Source organism: Ambystoma mexicanum, chromosome 6q (assembly GCF_040938575.1).
Source record: "Ambystoma mexicanum isolate Mex_15411 chromosome 6q, UKY_AmexF1_1, whole genome shotgun sequence".
Classification (NCBI taxonomy): Eukaryota; Metazoa; Chordata; class Amphibia; order Caudata; family Ambystomatidae; genus Ambystoma; species Ambystoma mexicanum.
The window spans coordinates 76,642,184-76,663,356 of NC_090937.1; the positions used below are offsets into that span (position 1 = coordinate 76,642,184).

General features: G+C 50.5%; 1 protein-coding gene across 4 annotated transcripts in view; it reads right to left on the reverse strand.

Moving 5' to 3' along the window:
* CENPC (centromere protein C) overlaps nucleotides 1-21,173 on the reverse strand; it is a 1,963,500-nt gene that overhangs the window by 485,676 nt on the left and 1,456,651 nt on the right. For all 4 annotated transcript variants that reach the window (XM_069630493.1, XM_069630492.1, XM_069630490.1 and 1 more), the window contains one exon: nucleotides 3,977-4,081. In XM_069630493.1, the coding sequence (XP_069486594.1) occupies nucleotides 3,977-4,081 (105 nt within the window). The remainder of the gene's footprint in view (nucleotides 1-3,976; nucleotides 4,082-21,173) is intronic.

Sequence of the window (21,173 nt, forward strand, 5' to 3'; positions counted from 1 at the left end):
AGTAATAGACGATGATGGTGTCCGGGACGAACGGGCCAGGCGCAATGATAAAGAAAGTGAAAGGAGGGGCCTGCAAGAAAAGGAGGTGCGAGTGGGTGACGCAGTGTTGGTCCGGAACAGGCACCCTGAGGGGAAGTTGTCCTTGCCCTTCGAGCCGCGCCCGTGGAAGATAACGCACGTCAAAGGCACCATGGTGACGGCAGCCTGCGACCGAGGGACAGTCACGCGCAACCGGTCGTTCTTCAAACGCATTGAAAGACCGGCAGAGAATGGACCAGTAGAGGAAGGCGCAGGGCAGGCTGGTCCGCCAGAAGATCTGGAGAGCAGGCAGGCAGGCCCGCCAGGAGGTCCGAAGAGGGGGCAGGGCAAGGAAACATCGAGGCTGGAACATGACGATCCTCCTCCGCCTCACCAAGGTACCCTACCCGCCGTGAAAGCCGATTGCCCGGGCATTTCAAGGACTATGTCCTGGACTCACGTGACTGAACTGAATGAGGCAAGGTGAGACTCAAGTGGTCATATGGCCGCCCGGAATACCTGGCCCGCAAGGTGATGCACGTTTAACTGTTTACGTTGAAGTTAAAAAGGGATGTGACGTCCCAGTTGAGTTGGTGCGCATGCGCGGGCCTCGTTATGGTCCCACGCATGCGTAGTTTAAGAAAGTGCGCCCGGGCGGCAGTTCCCGCCGGGACGCGGAGCAAGCAGCATTGCGTCCCGTGTATTCTTGTGTGGTCCGTGTCTGCATGTGTGCGTGGGCCCTCACGGCCAGATACAACAGGCACCATCATTAGTGTTTCGTTGTTGGTGCGCATGTGCCCGCTGCCCTGCTCGCAGAGCGGTGGAAGTGTCGGAGCATGGAGTGGCGTTTCTGAATTGTCAGCATGCTCGGGGCAACGTGTGCACAGCGGTAGGTGAAGTTTTCTCTCAGAGGGCTCCAGTGAAGAGCGAGGACACCAGCATCTGGTGCGGGTTGGATCACGCATTGGGATGGTTCGAGGATCCTGGAGGTAGGGACCTTTGAAGTGACTTTGGGGAGGTAGGTGTTGTTCGGTCCTGTGAATGCGTACGATTGTGGGCGTGCGTGTTTATGTTTGTTTTTGGCCTGTTAGTTTATAGGTTAGGTTCATGTTTCCCAGGGCGGATTCTTTGTGGCCTGTCACGTTTGGTGTGAGTGTATATGTTGTCACCACGTTATTTAGCTCCCGGGTTTATCCTTTTACTTTGCTCGTCATGTTTTCTTTTCAGGCAGGGTTGGGGGGGGGCTGGGTTCATTCGGACTGGATCTGGACATTGGGAGGTGATTTCCTAGTAGGATGGACATTTTTGACGTTTTAGAGTGTTCCAGGTTGGAGCCGGGACGCTGAGGTGTTTTGGTTTCCAATAAGAGGAAACGGTCGGGAAACACTAAATGGGTTTCTCAAGGGGTCGTGAAACATTAAGGATAGCGGTTTTCAACGGAAATTACGTGAACATGCGGGGGAGAGTTTCACGTGCTGGGTCTTGGGCATGTGGTCGGGGGAGGGTTCATGACCATATTTAATGCAATTGTGGATTGGTTTTGTCATTTCATCTTCCATGCCTATGGTTGTGGTGTGTGGAGGGGTGTGGGGCGGCCTGTGGAGCAGCTTGTGGGGTAATATATTGAATGCGTTGCGCCTTGGGGACGGCTGCATTAATAGTGGCTCCTGATGCAGGGTGTGTGTGTCAGTTTGGAGGTGTGCTTTGACTGTGTTTGTGCGGTTGCATGTGAAGGAGTGCGGGGAACAGACTGGTGGGTGGCTTGAGGTTGCCACTCAAGGGTGTTTTGGGTCACTCAGTGGTGTTTTGGGTTTTGGCGACAGATGCTGAGGTTGCCACTCAATGGTGTTTTGGGTCGCGACGGTGGCTAAGGTTGCCACTAAATGGTGTTTTGGGTCACCCAGTGGTGTTTTGTGTTTTAGTGAACGTGGCTGAGGTTACCACTCAATGGTGTTTTGGGTCACTCAGTGGTGTTTTGTGTTTTAGTGACCATGGCTGAGGTTACCCCTCAATGGTGTTTTGGGGTAACTCAATGGTGTTTTGGGTCACTCAATGGTGTTTTGGGTCACTGAGTTTGTGAGGAGTTTATTTATCTCATGAGTTTGCTAGGAGGTAAAGGAATGTTCACTGTGCATAGTGTGTTCACGGTTGGGACGGTATTGCGGTCTGTCATACTGTGTGGTGGACATGCCGGCACTAGTGTGGTCCGGGGTTGGTTCAGCAGAGATTGTTGTTATTTGTGCTTCAAGCTCATTGCTCAGTTGGCCACTTAGCGGTATGGCTGGAGTGTGTAGTGTTGTCGTAATGAGTGGTGCGTTGCTGGTCAATCGTTCCATTCGTATTTTGTTAGTATGTGTAAGGGAGGAGGATGTGTCGTAATGGCGCGTGTGCGCGTGGTACTGTGTGGTCATCATGGGTTCCTGCGGAATGCTGGTGTAGTGGACCATTGGCAGTTGGTGATGGGAGGTGGCTGCAAGGGGTGTGTGGAGCCCGGTGTCCTGGCGTCTCGTCTTATGTGTATTCTGTCTTATCCTGAGAGTAGTGAACCAAAGGACAATAAATCTTTCAGCTTATCAAGCATATCGGACGCTTCTGCCCCCATTTTATCACACTGCCTATGCCAGTAAAGGCAATACATAAAATACGGCTGGGTTAGACCTGTGTAAAAGGAGCAGGTATATGGTAGTACACAAGATACCTCTGCAGGGCAATTGTGTCTTCAAAGATCCTATAGGTAACACCCAGAGGAGAATATGCGGTGCAAAAGGAAACAAAATAATGGGGACCTGCATGAGCAAAGTGCTGCTATGGCATTCCATGACTTTTGCGTGAAGTGGGACATACAGAGGAACACGTTTTTGACATATGTGGTAACAATGTAAACAGTCTGAACACTTTGGGAGGACTTTGCTAGTATACCAATAGAATATGATAGTTAAAATGATTAAGTCGATGGTTGGAGGGGGGAAAAGATATCAGACTTATACAAAGCGCTGATTCCCGATCTATCACCAGGGGTATAAGGAAAAGGAAAAAATGGGAATTAGATCTAGAGACAAGTATTGATCTGTCAACATGTGAGGGGAGTGTCCAAGAACGCACTACTAAAGCTTATAAAATATCGATATGTGCACAGGGTGTATTTGAACGGAGCAGGTGCATACATTCTCCCCCGACAGTCTGGCCGCATGCCCACAGTGAAAGCAGCTAACTACTAATTTCCTCCACATGGTATGAAGCTGCTCTTAAATACGCACCATGTGGCAGCTAACAGGGCACATCTGGTGAACATAATAGGTTAGGACTGGGCGCTTGACCCAGAGCGTTGCATAAGGGGGACACAGCTAAGAAGGAAGAACAGGAAAATAACCAGAAAGTGCGTTTCCCGGGATTAGTAAAGCACCAAATTGTTATGCATTGGAAGAGCTCCACCCCACCGACTTACAAAAATTGGTTTGGAAATTGGATAAGATGGTCTAATGCAGAGAAAGATTGATATGTGCAGAATGCCATTAAAGCTGGGTCAGAGAGGCTATATTCGGGATGTGATGAGTTGCTGAATCTGCTGCAATACCTGTCCCATTTGATGCTACCATGATCAACGGGCGTATGTAAACTTGAGGACCATACCAAACTATTCAGGGAATACTAGGCCACAAGGGTGCGTTACATATGCAATGAAAGATATTGCACATGATTCTGTCTAATGTATTTAATAATAATACTAATGATTTATGTTCCATAGTTACAGTGCTCTGGTTGTCAAAATACATTGTTTATGTATATGAACTGTGTCTTGCTGTAATGAATTGGATGTTGCTGATAGTTATTGGGTTTGTTTTACTGACTGCATCAAATAATTGTAAAGTTGATATAATCTCAACGAAAAGATAGAAGAAAGCCAAAAACATATGATCGACATCCACTGCCATTGCACAAGAAAACATACATCCAGTACCTGAGGGACGTGCTTTGTAATTCACTCTTTCTCCTCGCCAGTATTGCATCGGTTGAACTCGAGTCCTCTTTGACCGACGAACATTAGGAGTGTGAGAAGGAAATACTAGAATGATAAAAGGGACACACAAATGCATTATATTTTTTATACAAGTGCTCAGTGTAATGGGTGCAAATTCAGATTTGATCATATTTAACTTCAAGAAAAATAAAGAGAGGTATTTTCTTCAGGGGGCGGTGACAAAGCCAGATTCCTGAGCTTGCTGGCAGATGGTGCTTTCACCAAGCGGCAAGGGGTTTGCAAAAATCAAGATGATACTAGGCTCACAATGCCGTGATGAGGATCACGTGGCTATCTCCACCATGGCCTCCACCTTTTAAAAGTGTGCCCAATAGCCTCTCTGAAAAGTAGAATTTAGAAGTGTGCCCAATAGCCTCTCTGTGAAAGTTGAATTTAGAAGTACATTTAGAAAGTTGCATTTAGAAGTGTACCCAATAGCTTCTCTATGGAAAGTTGAATTTAGAAATGTGCCCAATAGCCTCTCTGTGAAAAGTAGAATATAGAAGTGTGCCCAATAGCCTCTCTGTGAAAAGTGGAATTCAGAAGTGTGCCCAATAGCCTCTCTGTGAAAAGTGGAATTCAGAAGTGTACCCAATAGCCTCTCTGTGAAAAGTAGAATTTAGAAGTACATTTAGAAAGTTGAATTCAAAAGTGCACCCAATAGCTGTGAAATGTTGCATTTAGAATTGTGCTCAATAGCCTCTCTGTGAAAAGTAGAATATAGAAGTGTACCCAATAGCCTCTCCGGGAAAAGTTGAATTCAGAAGTGTGCCCAATAGCCTCTCTGTGAAAAGTGGAATTCAGAAGTCTACCCAATAGCCTCTCTGTGAAAAGTAAAATTTAGAAGTACATTTAGAAAGTTGAATTCAGAAGTGCACCTAATAGCTGTGAAATGTTGCATTCAGAATTGTGCTCAATAGCCTCTCTGTGAAAAGTCAAATTTAGAAATGTGCCCAATAGCCTCTCCGTAAAAGTTGATTTTAGAAGTGTCCTCAATAGCCTCCCTGTGAATTAGAAGTCTCTGAAAGTGCATGAAACCCATCATATCTCACCAACACGCTTACTCTCTCCTTACATCACCACTCAACTAGAACACAGAGATACTATGACACCATTCGGTATAACTGTTCTCATATCAACATTCGCTGCTCACTCCACATCATTCTAAATAATCACTGCTGGCTACACACCCCCCAGCAAGGCGTTCTCCTCAGGCCTAACGCAGCCACATCCGATCTGGATTAATCCTGCCAGAACGAACACATACTCCTGACCTCTCAACCACCACACCTACCGCTAGAAAGCAGCTATTACACTGATACTGCACGAGCTGTACACGTACCTGGTGCTCACACGCACCCTTTGACTCTCTCTACTGATATGAACTTAGGTTCCCAAGGGCGTTCAACCTACCAGCGCCTTCAGACCATACCAATGGTATATAAGGCGCTTTATAAATGCAAAATAACAATAACAATAACAATGTTACACGTGAGAAGCGGGGACTCATCATATCCCTTACACAGGATCAATGAAGGGTTGCCCTCGTAATGTTGCAGGAATCATGTGTAAAATCACAGGGGCAAAGAGCAAGACCAGTAAAAAGACGAAATGTAAGCAGTGAACCAGTCACCTTAAAGGGTCCACATATATAAGACCTTGTAGGCTAAAGGGAATCCTCTCAAAGGGCAGTCCATGGTGTGGTAAGCAGAGAGTGGGTTGCCCATGGAAGAACTAACTTACCCAAGTCCCACATCAGAACTGTGGGCCATCTCCTGCGTTGGGACCAATCAATCTCCATACTAATTGCATAGGGACACTGTTAGGATGTGCAGTGTTTCCAATGTTTACCAGTTAAACCATGAGGGTATAATATTTCCTTCACTATGTCTATTGTCACTTAGATACTATAGAACATAGAACTGCATCTTATGTAGCAGGGTTCCAAGGAGAGCCAGTGAAGAAGCAGGGCCTTAGTGGGAAGATTGTACTCCTCCTGCTGGGGGTCGTCTTATGTCATCAACTTGCAAATAAAAGGTTCTTTACCTTTAAACTACTGGTTATGTGAAAGCCTCTCTTTGTACATAACATTTGGCGACAAGGATTTTGACTGGGACCCGGAGGACGACCCCCAGCGCCTTTTCTACAGATCTAGTGTGCTGGCTGTGGAGCGGAGCCAGCCTGACTTGCCTGAGGGAGGGCCTTTTTCAGTGGATTATTGACGGCCTGACATCCAGTGTGTGGCATCCACCTGAGGGACATTGCTAGCGCCAGAGGAAAACCCCTGGAGGCTCCGTGGTCTGTGGGTGCTGGAATTGGACCCCTGCAATTTTGTTGAACTTGTGGAGACCGGGCTGGCAAAGACACGGCTTTGGCACTTTTATAATTGGATTTTGGGTTGTGTGTTTTCCGAGCGGCCATTGGACACCCTGGCCCAACACTGAGCAAGGTTGAGAAAGGAGTCGCCGCCGATGACCCTGGTGAGGCGCTCCAGGGTGAGTACATAACCAAGCAGCTATCTTTTAATTAGTGTCACCTACCTGTTTGGGTGGGAGCTCTATTGGTTAAACCAGAATTGCAAGCTTGTTATTCTATTCTGCAACTTTGAGACATGGCAAATGTGCCTGCTCCTGTGTTTTTTCTGGCAGTGCCAGGTGAACCCAGGGTTAGATGGGAAGACTGGAAGGAAGGATTCAGCAAATATGCCTTAGCAGTGTTTGGTGCCAACTACTCCAATGAGCGCAAGGAGGCATTGCTATTTCACTGTTTGGGAACTGCAGGCCAAGAGGTCTTAAAGAGATTGCCGGAGCCTTCTGACATTTTGGATGCTGGTCCATATGAAAGGACATTAGCCAAACTGGACAGGCATTTTAGAGTGGAGGAGAACATTATATTGGAAAGATATAAATTTGCCACGAGAGAGCAGAAGAATGGGGAAAGTATCGAGGATTTTGTCACGGCTTTAAGGGGCTTAGCAGTGAAATGCAAATTCACTCACTGTCAGGATGAGCACTTGAGAGACCAGCTAATGATTAAATGTTCCAATGACAGTATTAGGAAAGAACTATGGAAAGAGAGAAACCCCACTTTGGATCGAGCAATTGAGATAGCGAAAATGGTGGAACACACAGATAAGTGCATTGAAGTTCTTCAATCGGATACTGTGAACAATGGTAAACCCAAGTTGGATGAGAGTCAGGGTTCAGTGCTGAAGGTGTCAAAGGTTGTTCAGAGGCAGAGTAAGTGGAATCCAAGACGCGCCTCGCAGAATGCTAAAAGGAGCGAAGAGAACAGACCGGCAACTGGCAGAGGATGGCGTCAATGGGTTCCTGCAAAAGATAGCAGAGGGATTCCCAAAGACATGAATTCTTTCAAGATGGTTAGGGATTCAGGACAATCCAGAGGTTTTCCAGGGAGAAGATGCTTTAGATGTGGAAGCTTGTCGCATATAGCCTCGGATAAGGATTGCTTTGCTATTCATATCATATGCAATGAGTGTGGTGTGAGAGGGCACATTGCCCGATGTTGTAGAAGTTTTAATGCTGGGTCAAATCAAGTGCATGAAATAAGTGCAAGTTATGAAGATGAGTTATATTGTGAGGATGGCAGAGAAGTGGTATTTACAGTGAATGCTGTCAATGGCAGAGTGAAAATGCAGAAACCTTATGCTGAGGAGGTAATTCGAGGTGTACCCGTACGCATGCTAATGGATAGTGGTGCTGACTACACCTTGATAAGTGTGGAAGTGTGGAGGAACAAATTCGATAGTTGTACTCTGTGGGAAAATACTGTTAAAGCAAATGCTTATGGAGATGTTCCCATAGATATTATAGGTTGCTTTGATGCTGAATTACAGTTTAAGGACAGGAAGGCCAAAGGTTGTGTGTATGTTACCAACAGAGGGGGTGAATTGTTGTCATGGAGTGATCAAGCTGAATTGAAGATAAGGCTTGAGGCAAGTCATCCAGAGCAGGTAATGTCTGTTGCGGGAGGAGAGCCCACAGAGATACAAACCACGTTATCTAGGAAATTGGGGTGTCTTAAGGGCTTTGTACATGTAATTCGCCTAAAGAAAGGAGCTGTCCCTAAGATTGCAAAACTGCGAACTATTCCTCTTGCTCTTAGAGGAGATGTAGAGGAAGAACTCAAGAGAATGGAAAGAGATGGTGTCATTGAAAAGATAGAAGCATCTGAACGGGTCAGTCCTATAGTTGTAGTCAGAAAAGGCAATGGGTCTTTGAGGCTCTGTATAGATCTTAGACATCTAAACAGCATGGTTGTGGCAGACAGGTTTCCTCTTCCCCGAATAGATGATTTGATGGTGGGAGTAGCTGGGTCAAAAGTGTTCTCCATACTAGATCTTAAATCGGCCTACCATCAGGTTGAATTGCACCCTAATTCCAGGGATCTCACCGCCTTCATCACCCCGATTGGATTGTTCAGGTGTGTTCGCATGCCATTTGGTTTGGTCTCAGCCGCAAGTGTGTTTCAGAGTATTATGCATAAATTACTTGGGGGTGAAAAAGGGGTGATGTGTTATCAGGATGATGTTCTTGTATGTGGGAGCGATGAGAAGGAGCATGATGTTTGTTTGAAAAGAGTTTTGGATATTTTGAAGGAGGCAGGCCTCACCGTTGCCTTGGAAAAATGTACTTTTAAAGCCAACAAAGTGGTGTACCTGGGTCATGAGATCACTGGGGAAGGGGTTAGACCCAAGGAGGAGGCTATTGAGGCCATAAAAAGAATGGAGGAGCCTAAGTCTAAAGGGGACATACTATCATTTTTGGGACTGGTGGAGTTTTACGGCAAATTTGTCAAGGGGTTAGCAGAAATGTCGAGGAATATGAGATTTCTCACTCGCAAGGGGGTCGTTTTTAAATGGTGTGACCGGTGCAAGAAAGAATTTTTGATGATAAAAGAGGCTATTGTCAATGCTCCCATTTGAGGAAAGTAAACCCACATTGCTTTTTGTTGATGCCAGTGATTATGGTGTTGGGGCTGTTCTGATGCAGGAGGATCAGACAGGTTTACAGACTGTGGCTTTTGCGTCCAGGTCTTTGAAGGGCCCAGAATCTAGATATTCAGTTATTGAGAAGGAGGCTCTAGCATGCGTTTGGGGTGTCGAGAAATTTAAAAGATTCTTGTGGGGGAGGAGTTTCACCATTTGCACTGACCATAAACCCTTGGTTGGAATTTTTACGAAAGGTGGTTTGGAGGGAGTGTCAAGACGCATTATGAAATGGGTCACGGCATTGCAAGGGTTACAGTATACCATGCTCCACGTAAAGGGGGAGGTTAATGTGGTTGCAGACGCCTTGTCTAGATCTGTCCAGAGGGAAATTTCTGACGATAGTGACTTTACAAGTTCAGAGGAGAGTGCAGAAATATTCCAGGTGCATGAAACATTAAAGAAAAGTGAGTGGGATGTGTCTTGCACGGAGGATGTTGTATATCAAGGAGTACTTACTCTGGTTGCAGAAGGTAAAATTAAGAGCCACAGGGGCGAGATGAATGGTTTTGCCAAAGTGAGGGAGGAGCTATGGATTCAGGATGGTTATTTATACAAGGGTCACCAGATGGTTGTGCCAGTCGGTATGAGGAAGTCTGTCTTGGAGTTGGCCCATGTTGGGCATTTAGGTCTGGCCAGGACGAAGGGACTTGTGAGGTCTGAATTTTGGTGGCCTGGTATCGACAAGGACATAGAGGAACAAGTCAAAGACTGTGTGGAATGTATTGAGGGAAACAAAGGCTTGAAAGTGCAAAAAGTTCCCATGGTAGTGAGGGAGTCCCCGTGTATCCCTTGGGACGAAATTGCGTTGGATCTCCTCGGTCCATTTAATATTGGTGGTGGCAGAGATAGCTACCTATTAGTAGTCATGGATTTATTATCAAAATAGCCGGAATTATGTGTACTCAAGGACATATCCAGTAGTAGTATAAGGAACAAGTTACTTACCTGTAACTGTTGTTCTCCAGCATGGGTCTGGCATGGATTCACATGCTCATGAATATTCCCCGTCGTCAGGCTGGGAATCCTCGGTAAAGAAAAAACCAGTATCAGTTTCGTTTCTGATCTGTCTTTCGTAGTAATAACCAATCACTGATCTCTGCGTCATACTGACCACAGCCAATGACTGCCCTCTACCTAAGCCCCGCCTCTGGCAGCCATCTTCAGATTTGGAAGCACGTGAAGTGGCAGTATGACCAAGTGAAGAGCCGCAGAGGGGTAGGCGGGAGGTTTCGCATGTGAATCCATGCCAGACCCATGCTGGAGAACAACAGTTACAGGTAAGTAACTTGTTCCTTCTCCAGCATGGGGTCTGGCATGGATTCACATGCTCATGAATAAAGAATACATAGCAGTACACACATGCACAACCACGGGAGGTGGCAAAGGCTCAACATTAAGCATTACATAAAACACAACATTAAGCATCTTACCTCCTCACCAGGCTCACCTCAGGCGAACAGGTTGCGCAGCACTGCTTGGCCGACCCTGGACTCCTCCCTGGAATCCCGGTCGACGCAGTAGAATTTCGTGAAGGTGTGCGTCGACCTCCACGTAGCAGCCCTGCATATGTCCAGCAGGGGCACACCAGATAGGAAAGCCGTGGTAGCTGCGATCGCTCTGGTGGAATGGGCTCTCGGACGGCCAGGCAGCGGTCGGTTTGCCAACCGGTGACAGTACATGATACAGCCGGAGAGCCATCTGGAAATGGAAGCCTTCGAGAGAGCCTTCCCCTGATTGACAGGTCCAAAGTTCACAAAGAGTTGTGACGTCTTCCGAAAACACTTTGTGCGGTCAACGTAGAACTTCAGCGCTCTAGCCACATCCAGCGAGTGCAAAGTCATCTCAGCCAGCGACGAAGGCGACGGGAAGAACACAGGCAACACCAAGGGTTCGTTGAGATGGAAGTCCGACGGTACCTTGGGCATGAAGGAGGGGTGCGTCCTGAGCACTACCCTCGTGTCGTGAAAAGTCAAGTACGGGGCCTTGCAGGAAAGGGCCTGGATCTCTCCCACTCGTCGTGCGGAGGTGATGGCCACAAGAAACGCTGTTTTCCACGACAGAAATTTCAACGGAGCCGAGTGCAGAGGCTCGAACGGAGGTCCCATGAGCTTGGTCAGCACCACGTTCAGCTCCCACGCCGGGGCCGGAGCCTTCACCGGCGGGAACGATCTGAACAGTCCCTTCATGAACTCCTTCACCAGACGATGAGACCACAAGGACGTCCGGCACGTGGTTCTGGTGTATCGGGAGATCGCAGCAAGATGAATCTTGATGGACGCGTGTGCCAGTCCAGCTTTGGCCAGCGTCAGCAGGTACGGCAGCACTCGGGGAGCCGTAATCCGTAGAGGGTTAATCTTCTGTGCGTGGCACCAGACAGAGAACCTCTTCCATTTGTGTCCGTAGCATTTAAGAGTCGAGGACGCCCTGGCCTTTGCAAGAACCTCTCTGCAGTCGGCCGGTATGTCGTATCCTCCAAACTCTAGCGCTGCAGGAGCCAGGCCTGCAAGTTCAGCGATTTCGGGTCGTGGTGGAGGATGGCGCCTCCTTCCCTGGAGAGTAGATCCGCGTCCACCGGCAGCTTGATTGGCGGGGACGCTGACAAGTCCAGAAGGTCCGGGAACCATATCTGCCTCGGCCACGCAGGTGCGACGAGGATCATCCTGCACCGTGACCTCTTGAGCTGGTTGACGAGCCGGATTAGCAGTGGCAAAGGAGGGAATGCGTAGAGGAACAGGCCTTCCCAGGGGAACGAGAAAGCATCGCCCATGCTCCTCGCCTGGGGAAACCTGCTGGCGAACCTCAGGCACTTGGAGTTCGTCGCCGTCGCGAACAGGTCGATCTGGGGTGTGCCCCACCGTCGGAAGAGGCGATCCACTAGATCCTGCCGTAGTTCCCACTCGTGGCACGAGCGCAGCTCCCTGCTGAGTGAGTGGCGATGGTGTTTTTTATCCCTGCCAGATTAAACGGCACCAGAAACATCCTTTGGGCGACTGCCCAATGCCACAGGTCCTGCGCCTCCTTGGACAGTGCTGGGGACCTGGTTCCGCCCTGTTTCCTGATGTAAAACATGGTGGTGGTGTTGTCGGTGAAGATCCTCACCACCTTGCCCTTGAGGGACGGAAGGAAGGACCTGAGGGCCCAGAACACTGCACGGAGCTCCAGGACGTTGATATGGAGGGACTTCTCCGTCGGGAGCCAGAGGCCTCTCGCGTACAGATTTTCGGTGTGCGCTCCCTACCCTTCCAGGGAGGCATCCGTGGTCACTGTCTCCTGGTGGTCTGGGGCCTGGAAGGCCATGCCCGCCGTCAGATGCGCGCGGGTGCCCCACCACCGGACCGCTCGGCGGAAACTCTCGTCGAGTGTGATCCTCTCCTCGAAGCCGCCCGTCGTTTGGATCCAGCGCGCGTCCAGGAACTCCTGCAACGGGCGCATCCGGAGCCTGCACATGGGAATGAGGTAGATGCAAGAGGACATCATTCCGAGGAGGGACTTGATGGACCTCACCTTGGCCGCGTCGGAAACCAACATCCGCTGTACCTTGCCCAGGATGGACCTGGTCCTTTCCTCCGATGGGGAGGCCAGAAGGGACACTGTGTCGAGCTTCGCTCCCAGAAACAGTGCGTTTTGCGCGGGTACCAGGTGGGACTTGGCGTAGTTCAAGGAGAATCCCCGGTCCGTGAGAAGTTGGACGGTCCTTGCCGTGTGGTCCACGGCGAGCTCCCTCGTCTTGGCTCGGATGAGCCAGTCGTCCAGGTAGGGGTAGACGTGGATCCCCTCGCGGCGCAGCTGCGCCGCCACCGGTGCAAGGCACTTGGTAAATACCCTGGGTGCCGACCGTAGTCCGAAGGGGAGGGCTTTGAACTGGTAGTGACGCCCTTGGACCACAAACCTGAGGAATTTTCGGTGCTCCTTTAGGATGGGAATATGGAAGTAGGCATCTTCCAAATCCAACGACGACAGGAAGTCTCCTTCCTCCAGCTGACCCAGGACGTGCTGGAGGGTGACCCTCCGGAACTTCTGCGCCTTGATGAACTTGTTCAGACGTCGCAGGTCTAGGATGGGGCGCCATCCTCCCGTCTTCTTCACGAGGAAGTATCTCGAGTAAACTCCGGAGCCCCGAAGCCTCTTTGGGACGAGTTCGATGGCGCCCTTCCTGAGCAACGCCTTTACCTCCAGGAGAAGCTGAGGGACGTGAAGCTCTCTCCTGGCCACGGGGGGGACGCGCGGGCACCTTCTTTGAAACTCGAGCGCGTGGCCCCGGGCCAAGGCGTCCAGCACCCAACGGTCGGTGGAGATGGACTCCCACACGCTGACGAAGCTCGCCAGCCGGCCTCCCACCGGGGTGCTTCGGTGGGGGCCCGACCCCACGGCCGGTTCAATCCTGTTTCGACGAGGCTTTGCCGCCTTGACCTCCTTGGCGACGACGGCGGGGTCCTCCAGACTTGCCTCGTCCTCTGTAGGCCTCTTGAGACGACGAGCGGGCCGCTTGACGGTAGGTAGAGAAACCGCCGTCGGAACCTTTGGAGGCGCCCTTGCCTCGGCTGCTCCGAAAGGGCGTCCGTCGTTGCTGTAGAACCCCAAGGGCCCGGGCCGTCTCAGTGTCCGCTTTAATGGCCTGAAGGGAATCGTCCACTGTTTTCCCAAACAGGTTGTTCCCATCGAACGGCATGTCCAGGACTCTGGTCTGTACGTCTTGACGGAAGTCCGTAGCCTTGAGCCATCCACGCCGCCTAAGGCACACGCCGTTGCCCAACTGGCGAAATCCAGTGTCGGCGATGTCCGTCGCAATAGTGATGGCGTGGTCCGACGCCACCTCACCTTCCTGTAGGATCTCCAGGGCATCCGCCCTCTTGTCGTCCGGTAGGAAGTCCAGCAGGGGAGCCAGTTTGTACCATAGCTCCCTGTCGTAGCGGGCCACGATAGCCAAGGCGTTGGCCGCTTTAATCGTCGCTGCAGACGAGATGACCCTGCGTCCCATAGCGTCCAATTTCTTTCCCTCGCCGTCTGGTGGGGAAGTCGATGTGGAGGCTGCACCCCCCTCCGCTTTCTTCCTGGCCGCCGCGGAGACGACGGAGTCCGGGGTAGGCTGCGCCCGGAGGCACAGGGGGGCCGCGTCCGGGACCCGGTACTTCTTTTCGTACCGGTCTCTTCTAGCTGGCGTCGTGGAAGGGTTCTTGAGGAGGGCGAGGCCCTCATCCCAAATGTCGTCCAGTAGAGGCACCGCGAGGACCGTCTTCCTCTTGGCCTTGCGCCGTTGATAAAGGAATCCTTCCTTTTTCTTCTCCTCAGGGCAGAGTTGGAAAAGCTCGGATGCCCTGGCGATCATGGAGTGGAACGATCCAATCTCGTCGGGCGGAGAGGCCCTGGTGGGAGGTGACGACGGGAGATCCTCGTCGTATACCTCGTCGTCTGTACCCGTCGCTGCCGTGTCAGTCCCCGTATCATCCCCTCGGGCTGAAGGTGCCGGGGAGGGTGCGCCCTGCCTGGCGCCCGTAGAGCCCGACCGTTCGGCGCTCCCGGTGCCAGCGGACTCGCGGTGCTTGGCCTTGTGTTGGCCCCCTGTCGCCGGGGCGTCCTCAAAGGTCTTAGAAGACCGCTCGGATTTCTTCCTCTTCTTCTCGCCTGACGGGCTCTTCCCTTCCAGCCAGTTGGCGAGGCGTTGGTGGCGGTCCTTCATGGTCCGCTCCGACATATTGCCGCAAAACGCACAGTCCTTCTCCACGTGCGTCTTGTCCTCATATAAGCAGTAGAGACAAAAAGGAGTGTTCGTCCTCCTTAAAGACGTTCTGCAGCTGGCATCCCGGGCAGACCCTGAACAGCTTTCCCGGCGTCGAGCTTCCCTTCTCCTGGGCCATGTCCGGACCTGAGAAGCTTCTGGAGTCCTCCAAAACGTAGCTCGATGAAATCTTCACCCTTGAGGGGCGCAGACGAATCCGACACGGGTCCCCGTTGATCGGATGGAGAGTCGGTGGAGCTTGAGGCTCTTTTGACCGGAAAAAACGAAGTTTTGAGAAAAAAAACGTGAAAAAATAGCACTAACGCTCGAGAGCAATAGCACGAGGATCCCAACACATGAATGTGCGGTAAAAATCTGAAGATGGCTGCCAGAGGCGGTGCTTAGGTAGAGGGCAGTCATTGGCTGTGGTCAGTATGACGCAGAGATCAGTGATTGGTTATTACTACGAAAGACAGATCAGAAACGAAACTGATACTGGTTTTTTCTTTACCGAGGATTCCCAGCCTGACGACGGGGAATATTCATGAGCATGTGAATCCATGCCAGACCCCATGCTGGAGAAAGTGGGAGTTCAAAGATGGAAGTCATTTTGAGATGGTTGTTGAAGAGTGCAGAAGACAAGGGGTCACAGGAGAGGCCAAAGAGGTTAGAGGACAGGCCCATAAGGCTGGAAGACCAAGGCGAAAAGGGTAAGAAAAAATGAAAAAGGAATGGACGACAGAATGATGAGAGTGAGGAGGAAGAGGCACTGGAATCTGGGAAAGCCCCAGGGGGCTTGAAAGAAAAAGACCCAGGAAGCTGGGGAGAGAGAACGAGAAAGCCGGAGTGAGAGAACCAGGAGAATGTGAGGGTCCAGAAGGGAAGGAAGAGGGAAAACAAGGGGTTTTGAATGAGAGAAACCCGGGGGCTGGAGGGAGAGACACCCAGAGTGCTGGAGTAAGAAACACACAGGAGGCCAGAGAGGGAAGAGAGACCCAGGAGGCTGCAGAAAGAGCGTGAGCGAAGAGGTTGGGAACAGAAAGCCCTTGAAAGTTGTAAGAGAAAGATTGGGAAGTTAACTATGGTTACAGAGGTGTCTAAGGAAGAGGAGGTGAGAGGAACCCAGAGGAGGGTGTGAAGAAGCCAGACCACAAAATAGAGGTGCCAGAGGACAAGGTGCCTAAAGAAAGGTGGCAAAGAGTAAGGTGTCGATAAAAGAAAAAAGAAAAGGGAGATCAAAGCAGAGAAGTGATGAGGAGAGAAGAGAAGAGGTGGAAAATCACCCAAGAGAAGGACAGAGCAGTAGCAAGTAAGAAATATCAGGGGGCATATACAAAAGAGGCAGCTTGGACTGCGAAAAGAGACAAGTGGATGCGCGGGAAGGATGGAAGAACAAGCATGCAACAAAACATTGAGGAAGTAGAGGAGAAGCATGGTGACTTGGAGAGAAGAAAGCAACAGGAAAATAAGTGGAGAGAGAGAAGAGAGAGACTGAGTTGAAGACTTGCAAAACCAGGACCCGAGGTCCTTAGAGAAGCCTCTGTTTTTTCTGTGGCTCCAGGCCTTACTTTAACAACAGCTACAGAAAACTCACCTACCAGGTTCCAGCACTATTTCAGACCCAGGAGGCAGCCTTCCCACTATCCCCAAGTTGTACAATATCATTGCAGAGGAACCTAGGAACAGCAGAGACTTTACTTACAGACTGAAACAGAAGACACTGTTCTGGGAAGTTCTTTGTTTTGCTTGGGACACTATGCATACCGCATTTGGCTTGTTTATGCTAAAGAAGACTGAAAAGAACTTTTTCTTGGAGACCCTTTTGTATACTTCAGTTCACATGTGTTAGGAAAGATGGAACACGTTACTTACCTGTAACTATTGTTCTCCAGCATGGGTCTGGCATGCTCATGAATATTCCCTGCTGTCAGGCTGGGAATCCTTGGTAAAAGAAAAACAGTTTCACTTGCAACTGTATTTCTCCTCCAAACCAATCACTGTCCTCTAGGTCATACTGCCCCAGCCAATGACAGTGCTCTCCTTAAGCCCCTCCTCTGGCAGCCATCTTCAGATTTGGTAAGCACTTAAAGTGGCAATATGACCAAGAGCTGCAGAGGGGTCGGAGGGTGTGTTCGCATGTGAATCCATGCCAGACCCATGCTGGGGAACAATAGTTACAGGCAAGTTATTTCTACATCATGGGGTCTGGCATGGATTCACGTGCTCATGAATAACAAATACAAAGCAGTACAACATTACACAACCACGGGAGGTGGCAAGGCTCAGCAGAAGCAATTTCTCTTACCTATGGAACAGACTCACCTCAAGCGAACAGGCTGAGCAGCACTGCTAGGCCGACTCTGGACTCCTCCCTCGAAACCCTATCAGACCAGTAGGACTTCGTGCAGGTGTGCGTGGACCACCATGTAGCCGACCTGCAGATGTCCAACAGTGGCACACCAGATAGGAACGCTGTATGCAGCGATCGCTCTGGTGGAGTGGGTTCTCGGACGTCTGGGCAGCGGTCGGTTCACCAACAGATGACACTGAGTGATGCAGCCGGAGAGCCATCTTGAGATGGAAGATTTGGAGAAGGCATGGTTCACAAGACCAAAGTTCACAAACAGTTGAGAAGTCTTCTGAAAACTTTGTGCGTGTCACGTAGAACTTCAGGGCATGAGCAACGTCCACCGAGTGCAAGGCCCTTTCAGCTGGTGATGAAGGCTCTGGAAAAACACAGGTAACAGCAAAGGCTCGTTGAGGTGGAATTCCGACGGAAGCTTCGGCATAAAAGAGGGGCGCGTCTGCAGCACCACTCTCGATTTGTGGAAAGTCAGGTATGGCTGTTTGCTGGATATGGCCTGAATGTCACTGCCCTTCTTGCAGAGGTGATGGCCACAAGGAAAGATGTCTTCCACGAGAGGAACTTGAGAGGTGCCTGAAGCATAGGCTCGAAGGAAGCCCCCCATGAGCCTCGTCAACACCACGTTGAGTTCCAAAGCCGGGTCAGGAGCCTTCATCGGCGGGAAAGATTGAAACAGTCCTTTGAGGAACTCCTTGACGAGTAGGTGAGACCAAAGTGAATATCTTCCTGGAGACCTGGTGTAGTGGGAGATAGGCGCAAGATGCACCTTGATAGAGGCAAGCGCCAGTCCGGCCTTGGCCAAGGATAACAAGTATGAATAATTTGCGGGCCTGTGACCCTGAGAGGGGTGAACATCTGCGACTGGCACCACATAGCGAAACGCTCCCACTTGTGACCATAGCACTTAAGTCGAAAAAGCTCTGGCCTTGGCAAGGACCTCTCAGCAGTCCTCTGCCAAGTCTTATGCTCCAAACTCTAGGGCTGCAGGGGCCAACCCCTCAGGTTCAGCTAACCTGGGTTGTGCTGCAGGATTGCGCCTTCTTCTCTGGTAAGAAGATATGGGTTTAATGGCAGTTTGACCGGAGGCAACGCTGACAGGCTGAGAAGGTCCGGGTACCAAATCTGTCTCGGTCACCCCGGGGTGATGAGTATCATACTGCATCGGCACTGTTTGAGTATGTTGATGACTCGTAGCAGGAGAGGCAAAGGCGGGAACACGTACAGAAACGGCCCTTCCCACGGCAAGAACGCATCCCCAAGCTTCCTCGGTTGGTGGAATCTGCTGGCAGACTTCTGGCATTTGGAGTTCGCCACCGTCGCAAACAGATCGATCTGGGGGCTGCCCCACTTGATGAAGATGCAGTCCACCTGGTCCTGCCGAAGTTCCCATTCGCGGCAGGAGCGCAACTTCCTGCTGAGGGTGTCTGCGATGGTGTTCTTGACTCCCACCAGGTGAAAGGGAACCAGGAATATCTCTTGTCCGGCGGCCCAGTGCGACAAGTCCTGCGCCTCTTTGAAGAGTGCTGGAGATCGAGTGACCCCCTGCTTCCTGATGTAGAACATCGTGGTGGTGTTGTCCATGAAGATCCTCACCACTTTGCCCTTCATAGACAGAGGGAATTACTTGAGGGAACACTACCTGCAGCTCCAGGAAATTGATGTGGAGGTCGTTCTCCTCCGTCAGCCACAGTACTTTGGCGTGCAAACGTCCGGTGTGAGCTTCCCAACCTTCCAGGGAAGCGTCTGTGGTGACCGTTTCCTGGTATGGGGCGGGAGGGTTTGAAACCCTGTGCCCCGGGCGATGCTAGAGTGCACGCCACAACACCTTATCGCTCGATGGAACTCGGTTGAGGGTCTGGGGGAGGTCTTGTCTGCAAAGCTTCTGGACACCTGTATCCAGTGAGCGTCCAGGAACTCCTGAAGAGGTTGCATCAGTAACCTGCAGAGCTGGATTAGGTAGATGCAAGAGGACATAATGCCGAGGAGCGACTTGATGGTCCGCACTGTGGCAGTCTTTATTGACAGCCGTTGCACTTTGCCCAGAATGACAGCTACCCTCTCCTCCGAAGGAGACGCTAGGCAGGAGACAGTATTGAGTCTGGCTCCTAAGAACAGCGTGTTCTGCGTTGGTGTCAAGCAGGACTTCAGGTAATTGATGGAGAATCCTAGATCGGTCAGCTGCTGGACGGTCGTCTCCGTGTGTCCGACGGCTAACTCTCGCAAACTGGCATGGATGAGCCAGTCGCCGAGGTATGGGTACACTTGTATCCCCCATAGACGCAGATGGGCCGCCACCGGTGCCAGGCACTTGGTGAACACACTGGGAGCCAATTCAGGCCTGAGAGTTCCATGCCCTGAGACACGGCCTGGGGTTGGACCGGACCTCCATTCCAGGCTTCTCGGGCCACAGTTTAGCAGGGTTGGGCAACTTCCTCTTGGAGGAGGAGTTTGATAGTTGGCTGGCAATGGAGGCAGATGGTGATGTCGAACATGCCCTGCCCATCGCAGGACCAGCTTACGCTGCGACCCCAGTAGAACTGGACTTGCGGCGGTGTTTGGCCTTGTCTTGAGCCCCCACGGGGGAGGCGCACTCAAAGGACTTAGAAGCCCGCTCCTCTGACCGGTCCTGGGTGAGGCATGACCCTGCTTGGAGCACGGGGCAGAGACCTTGGCATTCAGCCATGCCACCAGTCTACTGTGTCGATCCTTCGTCGTCTTGTTGGAGAAGCCGAGGCAGATCTTGCATTCTCCTTCCTTGTGGTCGGGATGAAGATAGTAGAGGCATTGGAGGTGCTTGTCCTCCACAAACACGTTCCATAGCCAGCAATTGGTGAGGGCCTGAAGAGGGATCTTGGTCCTTCTCCTGTCATGGCCGGAGGTGCGGAGTAGGCCCGATGGCCTTCTGGAAACTTTGAAGAACTTCAACGACCCTTGCCCTTGAGGGGTGCTGAAATTCACTGACCAACAGTGCCCAGCTGTAGGCAGATGGAGAAAAGAGCACACAGGCTCTTTTAGAACAAAAATAGAAAATGTTTCCATTGAAAAACTGAAAATAAATCTACATGTAGCCCACGGAGCAAAACTCGAGGACTCCCAACACTGAAACATGCAGTAAAAATCTTAAGATGGCTGCCGGAGGAGGGGTTTAGGGAGAGGACTGCCATTGGCTGGGGGCAGTATGACCCAGAGGACAGTAATTGGTTTAAAGGAGAAATACAGTCTGTAAGTGAAAGTGAAACTGTTTTTCTTTTAACGAGGATTCACGGTCTGAAGACAGGGAATATTCATGAGCATGCAAATCCATGCCAGACCCCATGCTGGGCAATTACTAGTAACCTTCTTAGACCTTAGAAGACTCTCAGAAAACATAGAATTTAAAATACATACATTCTGCAGTGGGGTAGGTTGGGAGGGGGTGACATTAGTGAGTCCTTTAAGAAACTGAATGATTAAAGGGACTTTAAAGTATGCGATTTCTTCTGATTAGCACTTGATAATCAAAAGCGCTGCCAGAGAACCCTTTGTTGCTGTGATCTGGAGCCCCAGATTTGCTAAGTGAAGTAGAAAAGAGAACACTGTAGGTGTATTCCACTGAAACTGATCCACATTCTTATCCCTGCACCAGCTGCTGAATTTGTTCCAACGACAGCAGTATAAGGATTTAGTCACTGGGTTTCTGGCTGAAAGCAAAACATCCATTACGTTGTTCGGGAGGTCCCAATCCTTATATCTCAGACTCTCAGAAACAATGCATGAAGACTGAGTGCTTTGACCTCTGGATGGAGACTCTCTCCAAGAATATTGTCGATCGAGAGAGCGAGAGGAGAGAGAGAGAGAGAGAGAGAGAGAGAAGAGAGAGACAGAGAGAGACAGAGAGAGAGAGAGAGAGAGAGAGAGAGAGAGAGAGAACTCTTTGTGGAAGACGTTTTGGCGAGTAGATGGACATGTCTAGAAAGTCTGGGTACCACGTCCTCGTGGCACAATCCGGAGCTATTAGGATAATGGATTTCCCGAACTTCCTCATCCTTCTGATCACGTAAGGAAT